The sequence below is a fragment of the Astyanax mexicanus genome, chromosome 1 (genome assembly GCF_023375975.1).
Source record: "Astyanax mexicanus isolate ESR-SI-001 chromosome 1, AstMex3_surface, whole genome shotgun sequence".
Taxonomy (NCBI): domain Eukaryota; kingdom Metazoa; phylum Chordata; class Actinopteri; order Characiformes; family Acestrorhamphidae; genus Astyanax; species Astyanax mexicanus.
The window spans coordinates 61020437-61040428 of NC_064408.1; the positions used below are offsets into that span (position 1 = coordinate 61020437).

General features: G+C 40.4%; 1 protein-coding gene across 1 annotated transcript in view; it reads right to left on the reverse strand.

Annotated features, from left to right (window-relative positions):
- Nucleotides 1-7080, reverse strand: part of adcy1a (adenylate cyclase 1a) — a 60034-nt gene extending 52954 nt beyond the window's left edge. Inside the window, exon 1 of the mRNA XM_022686387.2 lies at nucleotides 5901-7080. Within this exon, the coding sequence (XP_022542108.2) occupies nucleotides 5901-6602 (702 nt within the window). The 5' untranslated portion in view covers nucleotides 6603-7080. The remainder of the gene's footprint in view (nucleotides 1-5900) is intronic.
- Nucleotides 7081-19992: the final 12912 nt, after the last annotated feature.

A 19992-nucleotide genomic window follows, 5' to 3' on the forward strand; every position in this document is an offset into this window, starting at 1 on the left:
TACTGTGATGACAATAAAAACCTGACTGAAACTTCTGAAAGAGTTGCAGGTGGGAAGTAACAATCTTCTTCAGAACTGTAATGACAAAAGGCAAATCTGAAATTGGTCTAATGGCCTTGTAAAGCTCTAAAGTAACTAGAAATAGTAATAATCGAATAGTAATAAAGGTTATCAGGCCTGGATTTCCATATTACTTCAGCAGAAATGATTTTAATTTCATCGGTGAATAGATTGTGTCAAATATTGGATGTCAGAACTGTGTTGTTTGAAGTAGACAGACATTTCGATTTAAGTTGTGGATGGGATCAGGACAGTGTTGGCTTTTTTTCTGAGTGGGATGAAATCGTACAGGAGTGTGATTAAAGAAGATTAAAGACAAACAGTTCTCTAGGTTTAAATGTCTTTGTTTCGAGCAAATGTGTACCATAACAAGTGTGACTGTTTTCGATTATTTTCCCAGGGTGCTTCTTTAAAGCATCATGATTCAGACTGCATGTGTAATACATCTCTGCTGAAATTAATTAATAATAATGCCATTTTAACTCAAACCTTTATCTCCACCATGTTGCTTAGACAGCTGTAAACAAGGCCTTCACCTCTGACTTGTCCTTGTCTGTATCTCACAGAATTTTGGGGCGAAAGGCTGCTGCTGTGCTGCTCTCATCACTGCTGATCAATAAAGGACACAATGAGGCCAAATAGAGGGCATATGTGATCACCCCACTTAACACTAAAATGTGAAATGTGGAGCTTTGTGGTCAGTGAGAGCATATGCAAATCAGGACTGCGGGGCTGCAAGTGCAATCCATGTAACTGCGTTTGAAAGAAATGTTTATACACTTGGATACCTTTCCCATGTTAGTGAGGTTTACTACTGTTGCAATGTTTCCTCCTGCTGCATTACTAAGCTATAACTCAATGCTTTGTCATATTCTAGATTGCACGGTTTGTTATACGCAGTGCTGAGAGTGGCATACTCGTCGTCTTTTTAGTCAGAGAAATTTAGCATATTGGTCAGGATTTCATTTTCTTGGAATACTTTATCACAACTCCATCATATCAAAAGATGTGACGCCACCCTCCCAACCAGTTTATAATGCATGCATGTTAAAATGTTGAAAGAGAAAGAAATCACTTCTTCACTTTCAGTGGAAGCCAATGTAAAAGACTATTCTACGGTGGCCGAGAAAGCCCAGCGCAGTGCAAATTGAAAAGCGCTGCAAAAGCACAAAACACATCCATCAAAATTACAACACAGGCGCAGCAAATAGAAAAACGCGCTGCAAAAAGAAAAACGTGCTGCAAATACAACCACAACACAACGGAAGGGAGTCACAACACAACGGAATTTTCCCGAGGGAGCTTAAAAGATGCTGTACCAAAGGACAATAAGTGGCAAACAAGCTTCTGAAAAGTAAGTTATGTTTATTACCTGTGATTACCACGGTTGTGTGCATATTATTAAAAGTTCTGCCACTTATTGTCCTTTGTACACATAGTGAAGTCCAAGATGTTACTGAAGACACAGCTTAGCTGGTACAGCATCTTTTAAGGTCCCCTGGGAAAATTCCGTTGTGTTGTGACTCACTTCCGTTGTGTTGTGGTTGTATTTGCAGCGCGTTTTTCTATTTGCAGCGCATTTTTCTATTTGCAGCGCGTTTTTCTATTTGCTGCGCCTGTGTTGTAATTTTGATGGATGTGTTTTGTGCTTTTGCAGCGCTTTTCAATTTGCACTGCGTTGGGCTTTCTCGGCCACCGTACTATTCAGCTTTTAACCACCTGGTTAAAAAAATGGAGATAATGTTTTATATGTCTGTTTAGAACAGCAAAATGCATTTGTATTAAGAATTGGAGCTTTCTGTACTGTCTTTTTTGTGAGTGAGCATTTGCACAAGCCACAGAATGAAATTTAGATTACTAAAGACTTGCTGTTTTTGTTGATGTATAGTCTTATTAATGTGTATATTTCTCCAAGGGCTACTGTGTAACATCTATAGTATGTAATATAATACTATTCAATTTAGTCTACATCCTTTGTATTCCAAAAAACACTGTAACAGAATTATTTAAAAAATTGTGACAGATGATAAAAGGCAGATCGATGGTAGTTTATAGTAGTTTCTCCTCGGTTTTGTGTGGTTCAGCTAGTCAACTGTGTGGTGTCCTTAACTTTACAAAGACCAAATAATAAGATGATTTTAGGTTGACAGATTTGCCTGTATTTCTTTGGCTTCTTTTTTTTTGACAAGTCATACAAAACACAGTTTATCTTGGACAATCAATAGCCATTCACCTATCACATTTTCAAATTCCATTCTACACCATCGTAAAAATGCCCATAAGAGCATTTAAGAGACAGGGCTTCAGAGAATAGAGGAGGCACATAGACAAAAGCCATTAATTATTACAAGCACTCAGATTATAGAGTTCAGTTGGTGGATTGTGTAAAGGGCCCAAGTTATTGATCTGCAGCTATGGATTGGGTACCACCTTTAACCTTATCAATACCAGAGAAAATAGAGGGTGATAATCAATTCTCCTCTCAATGGAATTACTATTTAGTTACTGGACAGCAGCAACGTACTGACAAGACAATTACAAACAGTTACTCACAAACAAAATGCTAGTATTTCCCTGTTTTTGCATTTTATGATGTATGAAAAAATAATGATGAATGAGCTAATATAAACAATGCATAAAAAATCCTTAATCCTACTGTCAAGTTGCCAAAGTTTTGAGTTTAAGCGAGAAAATGGCAGCTAATAAACTGACAAAAGTGAAGTTCCAATTTCTTTAAAAAGTTCCCATTTTAAAAGACCAGTCCCCTCACTGACTGCACATAAAAGTGATGGAGACTTTGAAACATTTTCATTTCACTGCACATTTCTTGGGGAGATAATGTAGTGGATATTATGAGCAAGCAAAATCACAGCAGCTCTTTATAGCCATTTGAAGTTCTGCCATTATCAGCACTTTATTCCCCATGATATAAAGTAACACTCAATCACTTTAACTGATGTCTTTCTACCCCGTCCATACTACAGTGCTGATAACACTGAGCAGTGATTTTACAGACTTAGGAAATAACAGAATAACCTTCATTTCCAAACTTACTTATATAGTGGCATACAAAAGTTTGGGCAATGATCTGATTTTTCAAAGGTATAAAAACATAAAAAATTAAGCAAGATTTGGTTTTATTTTAATTTTACAGTACCCATTAAATTGAAGGGACTGGTGGTTTAAATAACTAACAAGTAAAATGACCTGAACAATAATTTGGGTCATTAGTACCACTCAATTGGCAAGTATTACAGCTTGTAAATGCTTTTGCAGCAGTTTTTTTATTCTTGTTTTGGAGCTTTTTTTAACCCGTTTTACTTAGATAATCACTGCTCAATTCAGTTCACAGATTTTCCATGATGTTTAGGTCAAGGGACTGCAAAACTTAACATGCATTGGCTATCCACTTTCTGGAAGGATTACACTCAAAAGCATACAATGTTGTAAAAAATAGAAACAATGGAATAAAAAGAACTAAAGGATATTTACTGTTATAATAAATTTACATCATGATGTATTTTTCATTTAACAAACAAATACTGATATTTTACTATATTAACTTATTATGGTTTTCATCATATTGTATCATGCACATGTTTTATATCACTCAGCCCTATTTCACTATATCACTCAGCCCTATCTAGCAGTTTTATTTATTTCATACACACTAAAAACAGTTACAATATAAAAGTACTTTCTTGTACTCAAAGGTACACTTTTTATAATTGTACCCTCAAAGGTATAATATTGGTCTTTAGAGGGTCAGATGTGTTCCCTCTGAAGTACAAAGTCTTCCCTAACAGCAGGAAGTACATATTTGTACCATTTAACCAACCAAAAGGTACATTCAGTATTTTGTATCACTAATAAACAATATATATATTTTATTTATACATTTTTCATTTGAAAGTCAGACATTGTTGGATCACCAAGTACTTAAAACATATTTAGTTGATGATAAAGTTTAGGATATTTATAATATTTACATGAACTAAACATGGGTACAAAAAAGACTTTCACTGAAAGGTACTCTGTTGTTCCTCAAAATAAGGTACAGCCCCAGCGACTACCTTTTTACTCTTTTAAGTACAAATCTGCACTTATTTTTCTTAGTGTGTAGATCTCAGTTTGACCTCAATCATTTCTGTTAACTACCATTTTTAATTACACAATGAATTCGTAATAACACTTTGTTATCTTACCCTCCCTTCTTTGTGGGGACAAATCATGTTTCACTAGGCAGCTGCCTGGAGGAACCCATGGTTGCTGATGGCTGAGACAAGGATTTAAAAGTATTTCTAAAGCTCTAAAAGTTGCATCACCAGGCCTTTTCTAACAATAATTATAAACAAACCTGAAATAAATCTTCATGATTTAACAGCTTGGTAAAAGTTATGCAAACACTTTTGAAAAAAGATTGATGCCCAAGTTTTTGCATGGTGCTTGCAAGACAGAGCTCTTTAAAGAGAACTTACTCTCCTAACACCTCTAACAAACTAACTACTTCTAACCTCCTTTCCTTCTAACCTCATTTCCTTCTTCCCCTCCTTTACTCCTCTATCCCATTATTCCCCATTGACCTCCTTTAGGCCCTATCTGAAGATGTTTTTTACCTTCAATTCCATTACTTTTTGTACTTCACTGTAAAATTTTACCAGCACATAAAGAACAATCAAAAATAGATTAGCTTTTACTTTATGACTGTTAGAGGTAATTAGGTGGTAATCAGCTGAATTAGACAAATAAGACAGATAATATAATGAAAAAGCTGGTATGTGCCCTTAACACATCTCAATACTTACAGCGTATCACTGGCTTTTTACTGTATTAGTGTTCCATTACTGTATCAACAAGTTAATTATGAGCAAGTTAATTATGAGCAAGTCTATTATCATAGCCTGTGCCTACACCCTCTCCTAAGTTCACAGCGGAGAGAGAGGGTGTGTGAGATTAACAGCTTAAGGCTTATGAAACAGTGATGGGAGTCTTGGCTTCCCACACACAGCACCACAGTGAATGAGATGTGATGGCCGTGGCCTTGCCTTATGCGTTTAAGGTCAGAACAGACAGGCCGGACAGAGACGCCTGAGCCGTGCACGGTCACACCAACATCGATTTGATTTGAATGCCCACGAGGGCCATCATGGGGCCAACGAGCAGCCTGCAAGGTCGAGTTTAGCGCACAGACACAGAGTGAGAGAGTGAGTGATAAGGACTGGGTGTCAGACCGTGAGTAACTCTATCCTGGGGTGGTAGTGGTGGCAGTGGTGGTGTGTGTGTGTGGAGGGGGGTGAAGGTGTTACAACTCAACGTGCATTGAAACACTAGTGAGTCTTATTATTTATTTAGCTATTAGTAATAATAATGTCACCTAGTGTGTGTAAAGAGTCTTAATAGGGGGATGTGGGCTAGGTAGAATTTAGGTGGACATGAACTTTCAGTGGGTTTGTACATGTGTTTATACTGGGACCCAGTTAGTTCCAAAATGGGCCTCTTTATTACAGTCCAATTTATACTCACAGATGTCATTTCTAGGCCCTATGTGCAGTTAACAACCCAGATAGTGCCCATGTTTAACACCCAATGGTTCCATCACTTCTGAAATTGCACTATTATTGGCTTGTTCCTTTACACCGGGCTGAAACCCCCTTTATACACACATTAGCAAGCATGTTAACATAACATAACTATGCACGTGCAGTGCAAGCACGGAATATAAACACAACAGCACCGGCGTGCACGCGCCATACAGTGCAGACACCACATGCATGCATGAATGCACATTCAGTTTTTGCTCAAAGTTGGTTTATAGTGAACACAGGTGAGGAGGGGCTTACCGGAGTCCAGACGCGCGGCCTGTGTGCCGTCACCGACGTGGCCGTCACGATGAAGTGGGACGCGGCCACCAGCACACCGAAAAGCACGGCCAGCAGCGTGCGCACGGGCAGCAGCGAGTACGCCACGAACGTGACGAGCATGAGCTGCCAGACGCCCTGCTCGGGGGTCGCTGCCGCTGCCGCCACTGCAGACCCAAAGCTCCCCGACGACGCCGCTCCCGCCGCGGAAGCAGCATCGGTATCGTGGGTCCGGGGCGCGCGCGCAAGCGCCAGCGGGATGGGGCAGCAGAGGAGCGCGAAAGTGAAGCTGAAGAGGAGCGCGAGGCGCGCGATCTGCTGCAGCTGCGTCACCTGCAGGTACTTGACGTTGGCCACGATGAAGAGCGAGGCGAAGATGACGCAGTGCACCGGGTGCGAGCCCGCCGACACGGTGAAGCGCGAGCCCACCGACAGCAGCTCGACGAGCGCGAGCGCCGACGTGGCCAGAATGAGCACGGCGAGCGCCTTGAGCGTGGCGGTCTGCTCCAGCTTCAGGTTGTACTTCTGGAAGAGGCCCTCGAGCTCGCGGCACTCGAACTCGTCCTCGCAGGGGACGCGCGCGAGCGGCGTGCGGGCCAGCCAGCGGCTCCTGCGCCGCCGCGTGTGGACGCGAGGGAGCGGAGCCCCCACCTCCCCCTCCTCCTCCATACTGGGGCCATCCATCCGCCCCGCAGCCGCGCGCGCCTCTCTCGCCGTCACGAACGCCGCGCGCCGACTCCTCTCCCTGCTCGCGCCGACGGCATAGAGGAAACGAGCGCACGCGCGCGCGCACTCGCTCGCACACACGCGCTCTCTCTCTCTTACTCTCTCTCCCTCACATACACATTCACAGTCTCTCTATCCTACACAAACTCTCTCTCCCACTCTGTCGTTACCCCGCCTCCACTCCTCCTTTTCCACGCTCGGTGTCCACCGCTTGCGGACTGACCTGACTGCCGCACGCGCCGCGAGTGCCGTGCGCCGCGCGACAGAGGCGCGCAAATAGCCAGAGCAGTCAAGCGCGCGCGTGTGTGCGCGTGAAGCAGCAACAGCAGCTTCCCCCTCCTCAGGTTGTTGCGAGGTTGTATATATCTATGTTAATATACATAAAAGTGTATGTGTAGGGGGGGGATGATGCTCGTGTTGTGGAGTTTAAGTTCTGAGGGGGTGTGCAGGACCTCCAGCGGCGCGTGCGGTATTATAGCGCTCGGCCCCCAAAAGAGGGGTTAAACACGGTCCGGGACTCCCCTCTCGCGACGTGACGGCGCATGCGCAACAGTAGAGCGCGGTTTCAGACACGTCGCCACGCCCCCCTCTAAATAAGCTGTCACATCAGAAGTGACAGCTGCATGTGTTGTCTAAAGTACCCGAGGAACACCTGTCAAATCAAATATATTAATAAATAAATACGAATAATGAAATAGTACTAAGGGACGAGCTCGATTTTACGCTAGGATATATGTATGTGTACGATGGGCGCGCGCTGCACGAAGCGTGGTGAAGCAGGCAGGAGTCAGAAGCGCGCGCTGCTGTTCGCCGTTATAAATAGCAGCGGGGACCTGATGAGAGGCTCCGCCTCAGTGGCCTTTTAATTAAAGCGCTTTCATTGCAGCGCGAGCCCGTTTGAGGCCGAATGGGGGCTCCGGTGAAGGAGCAGGTGCGTTGGATTACACATCACATTCATCTATTATTCTCGCACATCTGCCGCTAAATTGATTAGCAGAGCGACTGAGTGGCCGCGCGCGCTCGCGTGTGTTTTATTCACAAGACTGTGGAGAAGGCGCGCGATGAGATTCCCTCGCATTTAGTTCATCTCTTACTATTTGGTCTCGTGCTGAAGTTTTAAAGTCTTGCAGTGTTTAGTCAGAGAAGTGCGACTGGGTATTTCTGGTATGAGGCGTTGGGTATTTCTCAATACGAACACAAAGAATGGACTTGTGCTCTTGGGAAGGAAACTCTTAACATGCTACCTTTCAAAAGCAAACTCATAAGAACGGAGAAACTTTTGAAATGACATGTACTTTATGTATTATTGTATTAAATGATACTACTGTAGACTATTCAATCTGGCTTTCAGGTTAGTCATAATTGCATTATATAATTAACCAGCTCATTTACAGGAGGAAATATGCAGGTATGTATCAAGCACTAGAGACCCAGACTTGAGTAAAAGTACAGGTGCTCTATCAAAAAAGTGACTTGAGGAGAAGTGTTCCTGAAGCACCACCCTTAAATGTAAGTATTAAAGTATTCAACACTGTTTGCCTGAAAGTAAAATTACAAGTATTGTGTTATAGTTATGATATTCAAAATTTGAATATCATAATACATGCAGGCAGCAGAGGGAAAGGCAAGGGAATGGGAGCACACACTTTAGATCAGCTTGATCATTTTATTTACTTAATGATGAAGTGAAAACTCTACTACCTATTTCTCCTTTCATTTTCTGAAAGCAGAAGCAGGAGCATCGTTTACTTAAAATACCTGAAAGAGCAAGAGCACATCCAGGACCTTTAAGCCTTGAACTGTTCCAGTCGACTGCATGGAGAAACAAGCCCTGCCTCTGAAAGTCTGTCCTGGGATGTGAGAAGGAGGGATTCTGGGGGAGTTTGAGTTTAGTTTAGTTGATGTCACAGAAAAGAACCAGATATTCTCAAGGGCAATATTAAAAGATTAACATAAAAATGAAGTAACCATAGAACTGTCAGGTTCAAAACAAGCAAGTCCTGGCACTATTGGTAAATCAACTCACAGATCCATTCCACCCAAAAGATAGATTTTTTGAAAACAATTTATTTTTTTTGAGAAGCATCAAATTGGTGTTTTTAGTTTCAACAAAGTTGTATCTGTCGCTTCTTAAGCTCAGTTTTGTTTCAAATTAGATTGAGCCCATGATGGACAATACAGCAGAAGACGAAGAAGTGCATCTGAGTTTGCACCAAGGTGGGGCTGGTAGTGTTTTCCTTTGGTTTTGTACAGGTGCAGCTTCTCTGGAAAAAATATCAGATGAAGAGACATATGTTTGCCTCTATCCAGGCCAAGATCACAAAAAAACTAACCTAAATCTCCTTCTACCTACTTCTTCTCATCACCCAATTACGCCACCCCATCTCCTCAAAACCACCACTTTATTACCCCCTTCTTTTTAACACCACATTACATCAGCTCATTCCCGGGACATCTTATTTTTGCACCTCATCTTCTCAACACATCTTCTCTCTATTTGTCAACCCCATCTTCTTAATGCCTATATTACCCCATAACCAACTTTCTAAAAAATCTATTACTCCACCTTATATCTTCAAAATGTCCTCAACACCTGATTACTCCAAACCCATCTCATCACCCTATTGTACCACCCTATTAAAAAAAACATATGTTCAATACTGCAAAATCACCCGAACTCCTCAATACCCCATTACTCTGCTTCTCAGCACTCCATTACACTATACCACTCTTCAGTACAATACTCCACTCCATCTCCTCAATACAACATTACTTCACCACATTTCCACAACAGTCCATTATTTCATCCCATCTCTTCAACATCCTCAATAAACTCCACCTTATCTTCTCAACACATTACTCCATTCCATCTGTTCAACAGCACATTATTCCATCACATCTCCACAATACAACATTATTCCACCCAATATCCTCAACATTCCACAAAGTATTACCAATAGAATGGGATACTCTGGAGCAGCTGCACAAGTTTAAGGTCAACATGCCTAATGACAGTTGCCACTTAGGGGTAGATATTTGATGGATAGATAATTGCCACAGTGGGTGGATGGAGCTCCATTAAGTACTTTCGGGATGTTCTTAAGTGGAGTTAGTGATCCAGAACTAAGCGCCTAACCTTACTAAAGCTCTTGTGGTTAAATGCTATCAAATCATCACAGATATGTTCCAACATCTTCTGCTGCTGCATATTATAACAAACATCTATTAGAATAGACACAGATGTGTATTTTGTGATGTTGTATAAATATATTCTACATGGAACTAAACTCCCAGACTGTGGTGGACCAAAAGTGAGTGAATGATTTGAACATGTTCTTTAAAAGATTTGATCAGAGCTCTCTGCTGGCCTTATGCCCACATCACTCAGCTCACGCCCCATTGTTCTCTCTGTCAGCCCATCACCCTGCATCCTTCCTTTCACAGCATCCAGCACACTGCCCCCCTGCTCCAACCTGTCCTTCACAACACTTCAGGTGAGGAAGGAGCTCACAGGAGGCTGCCTTTCCTGATTGTATCAGTGTCATGCTCCTGAAGTGCTGCTTTGAAGAACTGTGTGGGATAATTTGGTACATCTTTAATATAAGCATGATGATGGGAGGGTACCATAAACAATACAAGAGCCCCAGTTCTGGCTCCGTTCCTCTTCACACTTTACACTGCAGATTTCCATCACAACTTCACAAATTCTGCCACCTGTAACCTGGAGAATTTCAGTGATAATTCAGCTATCATTGGCCATTGTTGGCTGGTGGTGGACGTCTTCAGGAATACACACTCCCCCCAACACCACATATCCTATATAACTATGCTTATTATTGCTGTCAACTTAAATGGGTTAATGCATGTTTTTGTTTAGCAATGTAAACACAGCATCACTGCTGTTGAGTTCTGAATGTATATTGTAATACAATAAAAAGGCCCTAGTGTGCCAGGCATAAAACACTACACTATTTTTGTTGTCTCCCTCCCAAATATACAGGAAAATACCAGCATTAAATGATTTAAAATTATTTTATTTTAAAGCTAGCATTAACTGAATGCGATATTTAAAATGTTTGATTAATTGACAAAAGTTTGTTTGAATTATGCCTATGTTGCAATTTTTTGTGAATACACTGCATTCGTTCACTCAGTACACTCATTTTAATTATTTTCCCCTCATTGGATTCCATTATTCTGCACCCCATGTTCTGTACTTCTGCTTGACCACTACAGACTTTTTCATACAGTACAGGCCAAACGTTTGGACACACCTTTTCTTTTTCATTGTGTTTTCTTTATTTTCATGACTATTTACATTGTAGATTCTCACTGAAGGCATCAAAACTATGAATGAACACATGTGGAGTTTTGTACTTAACAAAAAAAGGTGAAATAACTCATTCTCTCAATGAGCTTGAAGAGGTGGTCACCTGAAATAGTTTTCCAACAGTCTTGAAGGAGTTCCCAGAGGTGTTTAGCACTTGTTGGCCCCTTTGCCTTCACTCTGCGGTCCAGCTCACCCAAAACCATCTGGATTGGGTTCAGGTCCGGTGACTGTGGGGGCCAGGTCATTTTTTGTTAAGTACATAAAACTCCACATGTGTTCATTCATAGTTTTGATGCCTTCAGTGAGAATCTACAATGTAAATAGTCATGAAAATAAAGAAAACGCATTGAAAAAGAGAAGGTGTGTCCAAACTTTTGGCCTGTACTGTATATGCTAGCTAACACATTCAATGTAGCTTTAACTCATTCTTGCTTATTTTATTTCTTTTCAGCAGGTACTTGAGCTCAAACTCACAGCCATACTGATCTACAATCTTCTGTTTGTCATATTGTCATCCCTCATTCTGTTAAGTAGTGGGCAGAATCAATCACCTGGAACACCCCTGGAACCACCCAGTAACCACTTGATATATTATAGTAAGCTCAAATCAAAACTTTAGAAAGTACCAACCACAACCACATAGCAACAGCTTAACAGTACTGTACGACATGTTTAGCAACCTTGTTACTATAGCAACCGCATAGTTACATCTTAATAACGCCACTAATCAACACCATTGCAACTAACTCATATTAACCATTTACTAACACCTCAGCAAGAACATAGCAACACCTCAGTAATCACTTAGTAACACCATAGCAACCCCCTTGGATATTATAGTAATCACCTATTCTAACCACTTAGCAACACCATAGCAACCACCAGGGATGTTACAGCTGCGCATTTATTCTCCAAAAGAAAGGGTGGGGGCAGAGAGAAGAAAGAGAGAAAGTGCAGGAGAGAAATAGAGAGGAATAGAGAAAGAAAGAGTGTGAAAGAGAGAGTGAGTGAGTGAGTGAGAGAGAGTGAAAGAGCGAGAGAGAGAGAGAAAATCCCCTGTGTCTACACACACTAACATGTTTCACAGATTAGCTCTTTATTGATCTAACTCTCACCTGCTCCCCAATCTCATGGTTTCTCTTTCTTTTTCTTTCTCTCTCTCTCTTTCTCTCTCTCTCTCTCACACACACACACACACACTATTACACACACAAACACACCTGTGGGATTTTTCGTTTCATCTCTCGCATTTCTTTTCAATAAAAGTCTCTACTAAACAAAAAAAGCTCCAAGAATAGTAGTCTTTCAGGTGATCACCTCAAAATCTCTGTACAAGGAGGAGTTCCGCAGTGCAGTATGGATGTGTGTGTGTGTATAAGCTCTGAGAGAGGCTGCAGAAGAATGAGAACAGACAGCTTTACATGCACCAGTCTCCTCGCATTATAGTTGGATTGTAACAACACACACACACACACATTCACACATCTACACTGTAAGACAGACAGACAGACAGACACACACACACACATCCATAGACAAATACAAACCCGAACACACATGACAGCTTGCATTTTGGAACCTCTGTCCCTCCTCCTGGTTGGCAGATGGGGGTGGTGTTTCCATAGAAACAGAGACAGGAAGATCCCCACACCCTTCCTATTACAGCTCATGTGCTGAGGTAGATTGTGGATTCCATGACACACACACACACACGTACACCCCCAAACACACACAGACAACATCACAGGGTGAGGGGGATGACAGGACTGGTAGATCTGAGAGAGAGAGAGAGAGAGGGGTGGGGGGTTAGAGAAGGAAAATGAATAATAAGAGAAAATCATTATTCATTTTCCTTACACTCACACACAAATGCATAGTACATTGTTTATGATATTCAGGTCCAAGAACTGTAAGAATCAACCCAATAGCTTCAGTGTCCCTTCAGGGAACTAGTCTTATTTTGTATTGTCATCCTGTTGAACAATCTGTCCTCTTTTAAGTATTTTATCCTTTTTAACAGTCTGAAGTTTGCACCCAGTATCTGCTGATACTTGGTAGAATCCATTTCCCCACTGCTCATGCAACACTTCCTGTGTTACTGGCAGCAACACAACCCTACAGTTGGTATGGTTTTCTTTTCATGAAATGCAGTACCTTTGTAATTTTGCTGTTTGTAACCAAAACTGTCTGTAGTTCACAATGAAGCTGTGCACTGTCCTTGTCACGTCTGGTGCTGTTAGCTCCTTTGTCCCTTCCACACCCAGCTCTAACGGAGGTTCTCAGGTCAACAACTACATTACCCAGAATGCAACACCCGCTGACATCACGCACTCACCTGATCACGTGACACCTCACCTGCTTCCTCCAGGAAGTCCCGAATACTGATTACTGGCAAGAGCACAGTAAAAGAGCACTCCACACAAACACCCACGCCGCGTATTGTAGGTTCTCCTCATTACAAAGCGTTCTATATCTCTTGTCTCAGTTTATCTTGTGTATGACCTTGCCTTTGTTTTCTCGACGCCGATTATTGCCTTTGCTTCTGATATTGGATTGCTTGTGTATTACCTGGACTGTGTTTTCACTACTGCCTCTTGGATTACCTCTGACATTGGATATCTCGTGTATGAACTCTGGACTGTCTCTCGTTTATGGTATGGTTTTGTCTTCATTGCTCTGGTTATTGGTGATTACCCATTTTTCTGTATCGACTACGTCTTACATCTGTTTATTTTATAATAAACACATTTTTATCAGTATCTGCACGTGTCTGCATTCTGAGCTCACCATGACAGTCCTCTTGTTTCAGGGTAAACTTTCAAGTCTTCTTGGTCATCCAGATCATATCTTGACTTCCACATTGTCCCCAGACTGGCATTTTTTAAACATGTTTATCGTTGTAGAAACTGCTAAATTTCCTAATTACTAATTTGGGCTTCAATTAACTTGAGAGAGAGAGAGAAAGAGAGAGAGAAAGACAGAGAGAGTAGGAATTAGTTTTCTTCACAACATACAGTACCAGTCAAATGTTTGGACACCTCTTCTCATTCAATGTTTGTCTTATTTATTTTCTACATTAACACATGAAAACTATTAAGGGACACATATAAAATTACATAGTATAAAAAAGTGTTTGTCCTCCAAAATCCCCTGATCTAAACCTGATCAACTGATATGGGTGATTTGACGTGATTTGGGATGAGCTGGAGCTTCACAGCATGAAGGAAAAGCAGCAACTATGGTTCAGCACCACCTCCAGCAACTCCTTCAAGATGCTGAGAAAACTATTCCAGGTGACTCTCCCTCACAAAGACACTGAGAAAATGCAAATCTGCCTTGAAAAGTAAATGTGTCACTTAGAAGAATCTAAAGTATAAAATATTCTCGTCTGTTAAACACTTTTTGTTTGTTAATGCATTCAATATTAAATGCACAAGGTAAAAAAACATAAATAGAAAAGGAACACATTGAATGAGAGAATGTGTGTCCAAACATTTGACTTGTACTGTATATGCATAACATAAACACTTTTTTAATGATTTTCAGGCCAAAGTATCTAAACGCTTGTCTCTTCGTTCGTTTGTTGTGGATTTTGAGGTATATTTGAGGTATATATTGTTCTTATTGAGAATCCATCCTCTTTTTAAAGCTTCAGCCTTTTAACAAATAATCTGATGTTTGCATCCAGGAAATTATACACTGTAGAATCCATTTTCTCCTTCACTCATGCAATATCATGAGTGCAACTGGCAGGAACACGACTACAATGCATGAAAGATCCATTGCCAATGCTTCACAGTTGGCAAGGTGTTGTTTTTAATAAATTCATTTCCTGTATTTCTCCAAATGTACCTTTTTTTGGAGTTCATCTTGACTTGCATATTTCCTCTGAACTTCCATTTCTTAACACCTTGTCTTGCTGCAGAAACTGATTTCCAGAGAGCGAGAGAGAGGAGAGTGAGAGAGAAGAGACTAAGAGAGAGAGACTTAAAAAAAACATCAAATGGATGACTCTCTCATGAGTGTATTTCATACTTGTAGGTAGATATTTTTAATAGTTCTAGCACATGAATGATCTTATATTTATAGGTCTAGCAAGTGAAGGAGCTCTCACTCACCTGCAGCTGCACATAACTGTGCCCACACTCTCCCTGGCATACAGTAAGATGAAAGGAGAATTTGGGAAGTGCTCTGCTGAAAGGGTCAACTGACCCAGAAACTTTCTTTTTATTCTTTTGATTTTCTTGAACTAAACATAGGTCACTTCTTATTTTGAAGCTGGAAAAGACAGTGTATTTCTGAGATGAGTCATAGAGATTCTGCCCTTTACAAGACATACACACATACACTTTTAACAGAGTACAGCATATTCTAATCTAAGGGACAGAAAAAAAAGAAAAGAGTGGCATTTCTGGAACAGAATGGAACAGAGTGAAGACACCAGCATTTTATATTTTAGTTTAACTATCTGGAGAGAGATAAGGACATAAAAGGGAAAATGGTTTAATTTTAGGTTCGTCATTTTTTCCTAAAATGACGCTTTATTGGACGTTGTTATTCAAAGAGAAATGTGATTTATATTACACAGCATTCAACCCTAATTAGTAAGACTGATTGGCAAGCAGTTACGTAAAGATTACAGCTGTGGTCTGATTACTCTGGCTCTCTTAGCGCACATTATAGTACTGAGAGAAGCAGGAGGGTCATTTCAAAGAAATGCTGTCCATCAGTCAGGCAATGTTGGCAATGTTAGATTAATTTGAATCCAGTGTTGCATTCATTTTTCACCAAGATCTTGCAGCATTGATGATGGTAGAGTCTGACCGCTGCACAAAGCCTTCTCCAGCACATCTCAAAGATTCTCAATAAGATTAAGGTCTGGACTCTGTGGTGAACAATCCATGTGTGAAAATGATGATCTCATGCTCCCTGAATCACTCTTTCACAATTCCAGACCCATGAATCCTGACATTGTCATCTTGGAATATGTCCGTATCATAAGAGAAGAAAAAATCTATTGATAGAATAACCTGGTCTATATTCAGTATATTCAGGTAGTCAACTGACCTCATTCTTTCAGCACATACTGTTGCTGAACCCAGACCTGACCAACTGCAGCATCAACCCCGCATCATTTACTTACTTAAATCCAGGTGGCATTTTTTTTGCCAGGCAGTGTATATGAATCATATGTTTGTGTGAGTGGAGGTGGGAATGTTATCATAAGGAGCAGGCATGGTTTATTCAGAAGACAATTGTATACATGGTAGTGGTTCCAAATAGATAAGGATCAGATTCTGGGGCATCTGGAATGCCAAGTGTTCATTTGAGCAACACTATGACTTAGTAGTTAGCACATATGCCTCCCAGTGCTGTGGTCTTGAGTTCAAGTTCCTATCTGGGTGGAGTTTTCATGTTCTCTTCATGTCTGCATTGGGTTTATGCCACAGTCCAAAAACCTGGATACTCCCAATGTGTCCTGGTGCACGTATGTGTGTGGGTGTAAGTATTTATGTATGTGTGTGTATGATTGTATATCCAGATATGGATTGGCTCTTTCCTGGCTTAATGCCTTAGTCCCTGATTCAGTCCTCCAGGTGGACAGTAGTTTGCGGTTGAGAGTTCACTGTGCGCATTTGTCTGAGTGTGAAATGACTGTTTGTTAAAGGTAATTGCGAAGCATCCTTGGGTTTCTATAATTGCGCTATATAAGTATAACTGCACACTCAGTAGAGAAATTAAATATTAAATATTAGCTTAATCCAGTTACCACATAATGCAACTCCACAAAACAGGTAATGTTGAATATGCTGCTTTAACAACCACAGACATAAGATTGGAGTTGATCTGTGAGAGGATGTGTTTAAGCATTTTCATGAGTTAGCTGTGGATGTCTTTAAGGACGTCTGATTTGATGGCTTGTTAATTGATGTTTGGATGTGAAATTAATCAGACAGGAAATCAGAGCGAGTTCTGTACCAGACATCTATTGAAACTGAGTGTTCTTTCAGCTTGCTTAGAGCTCTAGCCCTGTAGTATATGTTCCTGAGCTGAGTGTTGATTTGCATTATGCCACAACTGTAGCCCTGTGTCCAACTAATCCCCACTGTAAACATCAGAGACCAATAATTCTGCACATTAGGCATGTACATACACACTTAAATGGGTCTCTATGGAGCAGCTTAAGATGAGTAAGAGAAAAAGGAACTAGCCTTATCTTTTTATCTTCACTCCCTTTGGATTTTTCAGCTCTTAAACACAAGCCATTAGCTCTTTCATCATCCAAGCAAAGTACCCAACAAAACACGAGGAATACACACACACATACACACACACACACACACACACGCAGACAGCAGAATAAGCTAGAAAAGAGGGATGAGGAAATTCTTCAGTGCATATATTAATTAGGCCTACACATATCCTAACAGCATCGTAGTTTGCCTCAGTAAATAAGAGGTGAATCTAGTTGCAAGCAGAAGCATTACCAGCAGTGTTTGCTCCAGTGTTGGAGTCTATTAGCATTCAGTGCTAATAGGCCTGAGGCTTATCTCTGACCTATACTCCACTGCCAAGTGACTAGTCAGCCTATCTGTCAGAGGATGTTCTGTTCTTTTAGACAGCAATGAAGTATTTATAGCTTTAACTAATTTCACAACTTATTTGAACAATACACACAGACCTTAACTGGCAAAACTCAATATCAGTGAGCAGAGCTTTCCATTAGACTGAAGATAGCCATCGCTGTAATCATCTTCACTGACATGCACTACATTCTATACCCACTGCGCTGTCCACTGTGGGTGCTAATGCTTTCTATGATGTATTCCAGGTACACATGTAACACTGTGGATTGAGGAATGTCAAATGCCTCCACAACTACACACAAAAAAATGGCAAGTCTCATCAATCTGGCACCCACTATCAGACTACACTCTAACTACTATAAGCATACTAAGCTATATTCAACCTCACTTACAAGATAACACCTCACAATTCAAAGCCATACTATTTGAAATTTTCTGTATTTCAATATAAATTCGACCAGAAACCTCAGATTTGCATGTCCTAAAAGGTAAGGAGAACCAAAGAAAAATGAAAAAAATATTATACCTGGTCATTTATTGAGAAATTTATTTATTGGAAGATTTTATTCTTTTTAACCATTCTCTGGTATACTTATTGGTGTGTTTAGGTTCACTGACTTGCTGCATGGCCCAAATTCTCTTGAGAATTCTCTTCAGCACTACAGAATTCAGAATACATTCAATGTCCTGGCCCAGATACAGTAAATCAGGTCCAACCATGATACTACCACCACCATGCTTTACAGTTGGGGTAAAGTTTTACACAGGAATGCTGTTTTTTTTTCTCCAGACGTAACACTTCTCATTTAAACCAATAAGATAGATTTTTTGTCTCATCTGTTCTTCAAAAACATTCTTCAAGTTGCCTTGAGGCTTGTTCATGTGACGGGCAGTCCAGACGGGCAGTAATGATCTTTTTGAAGAGCAGCAGCTTCCTTGCAGCCTGATATGCACTTTTATATCACTATTGTTCAGTGTTCTCCTGATAGTTGCTTAGGAATTACTTTTGATTCCTAAATTCCTAAATGATTCCTAAATATGATTCCTTTGTGAGCTCATGGACTTTTACATGCCTTGCTCCTTGTGTGATCTTCGTTGGTCATTTACTCTTGGGGAGGGTAATAATGCTCTTAAAATTTCTCCATCTGTACACAATCCAACAGCCTGACAGTGAAGTACAAGCACTTTGTTAAAACAAATTACTTCTTTAGTATTACTTCAAGATATAACGAAGTTACATGTGCCATTCAGCTGAAAGGTTGTGAATTTGTGGCTCTTTTCACATTTGATGGTTTAAATAGAAATCTATATTTATCAGCAGTATTGTCAAGTGTGAAAAATGTTCTGGTAGAAAAAGGAAATGGTCTGGCCATCTAAAAATAAAATTCAAGCATTGTGTACACTTACAAACTCCAGTAGAAAATATATATACACAAAATAGACACTACTGTTTGTGTCACTGCCAATTGTATTGGCACCATTTTGTGTCTTTGGTTACACACATATTGTAAGGAATTGAAGCCCTATTCAATTGAGATATGTTTACACACAGTGGTATAGGGAAATGTAATGTCTATATGTCTAATTACAACAGAATTACAAACCTGGGTACAAATTACAAATTTCAATTTAAGCATTACCATCTCGCCAAAGACTCAATTTGACAGTTTAGTACCGTCATTTCTAAATGGTAGGGAGCTACAGCTGCCAGTGGTGTGGCTCCTCTTAGAAGACCTTCACAAACCCTTTAAGATTTGAATATTGCATTGAACAATCAAAGTGTTTTAGTTTTTATTTTGCCTGAACATATGAATCTTATGAACAAAGAAAAATGTCTCAGGCCCTTGTGAGAAGTAATCCACTCTTACTGATCCACTTAAACACCTTAAAGACCTTCAGAAGAATCTTAACAGTCAGCTTTGCTGAAACTAAACTCTCCATGGAAGAACACTGGCATTGCAAAAGTCATGGGACAGCAGTATGCAGAGTCCTCTGAATGAGAAATTGGACACCACATGATAGTAGAGAACAACTTTCAGAGAACCACTTAATCAGAAAATGCTCGCTCATTTGTCTACAGTATACTTGCCAGAAAGGACATAATGAGGGAAAAACACACCGTAATCCCTGAAGAACAGGAAATTAATTTGATTCTGAGATCATTCTGTTGCCAGTAGACATGTGGAAACCTGTCTGCTCTGGGATTTGGGATTAAGAGTGTTCTAGTGTGGGTGGGAAAAACTGCATCAGGTTTTGTTTTAGGCCTCAGAACCATAATTTGTTTCCCTGATCCAACAACTTAATAGTTATATAATTATCAGGCTGTACTGGAGCTAAACTAGGCATAGAAGACAAATACTAAAAGATCCAATTTTAACAATTTGTTAAAACAGTTAAAATAACTTTATCTTAAAATGAACATTCACATTCA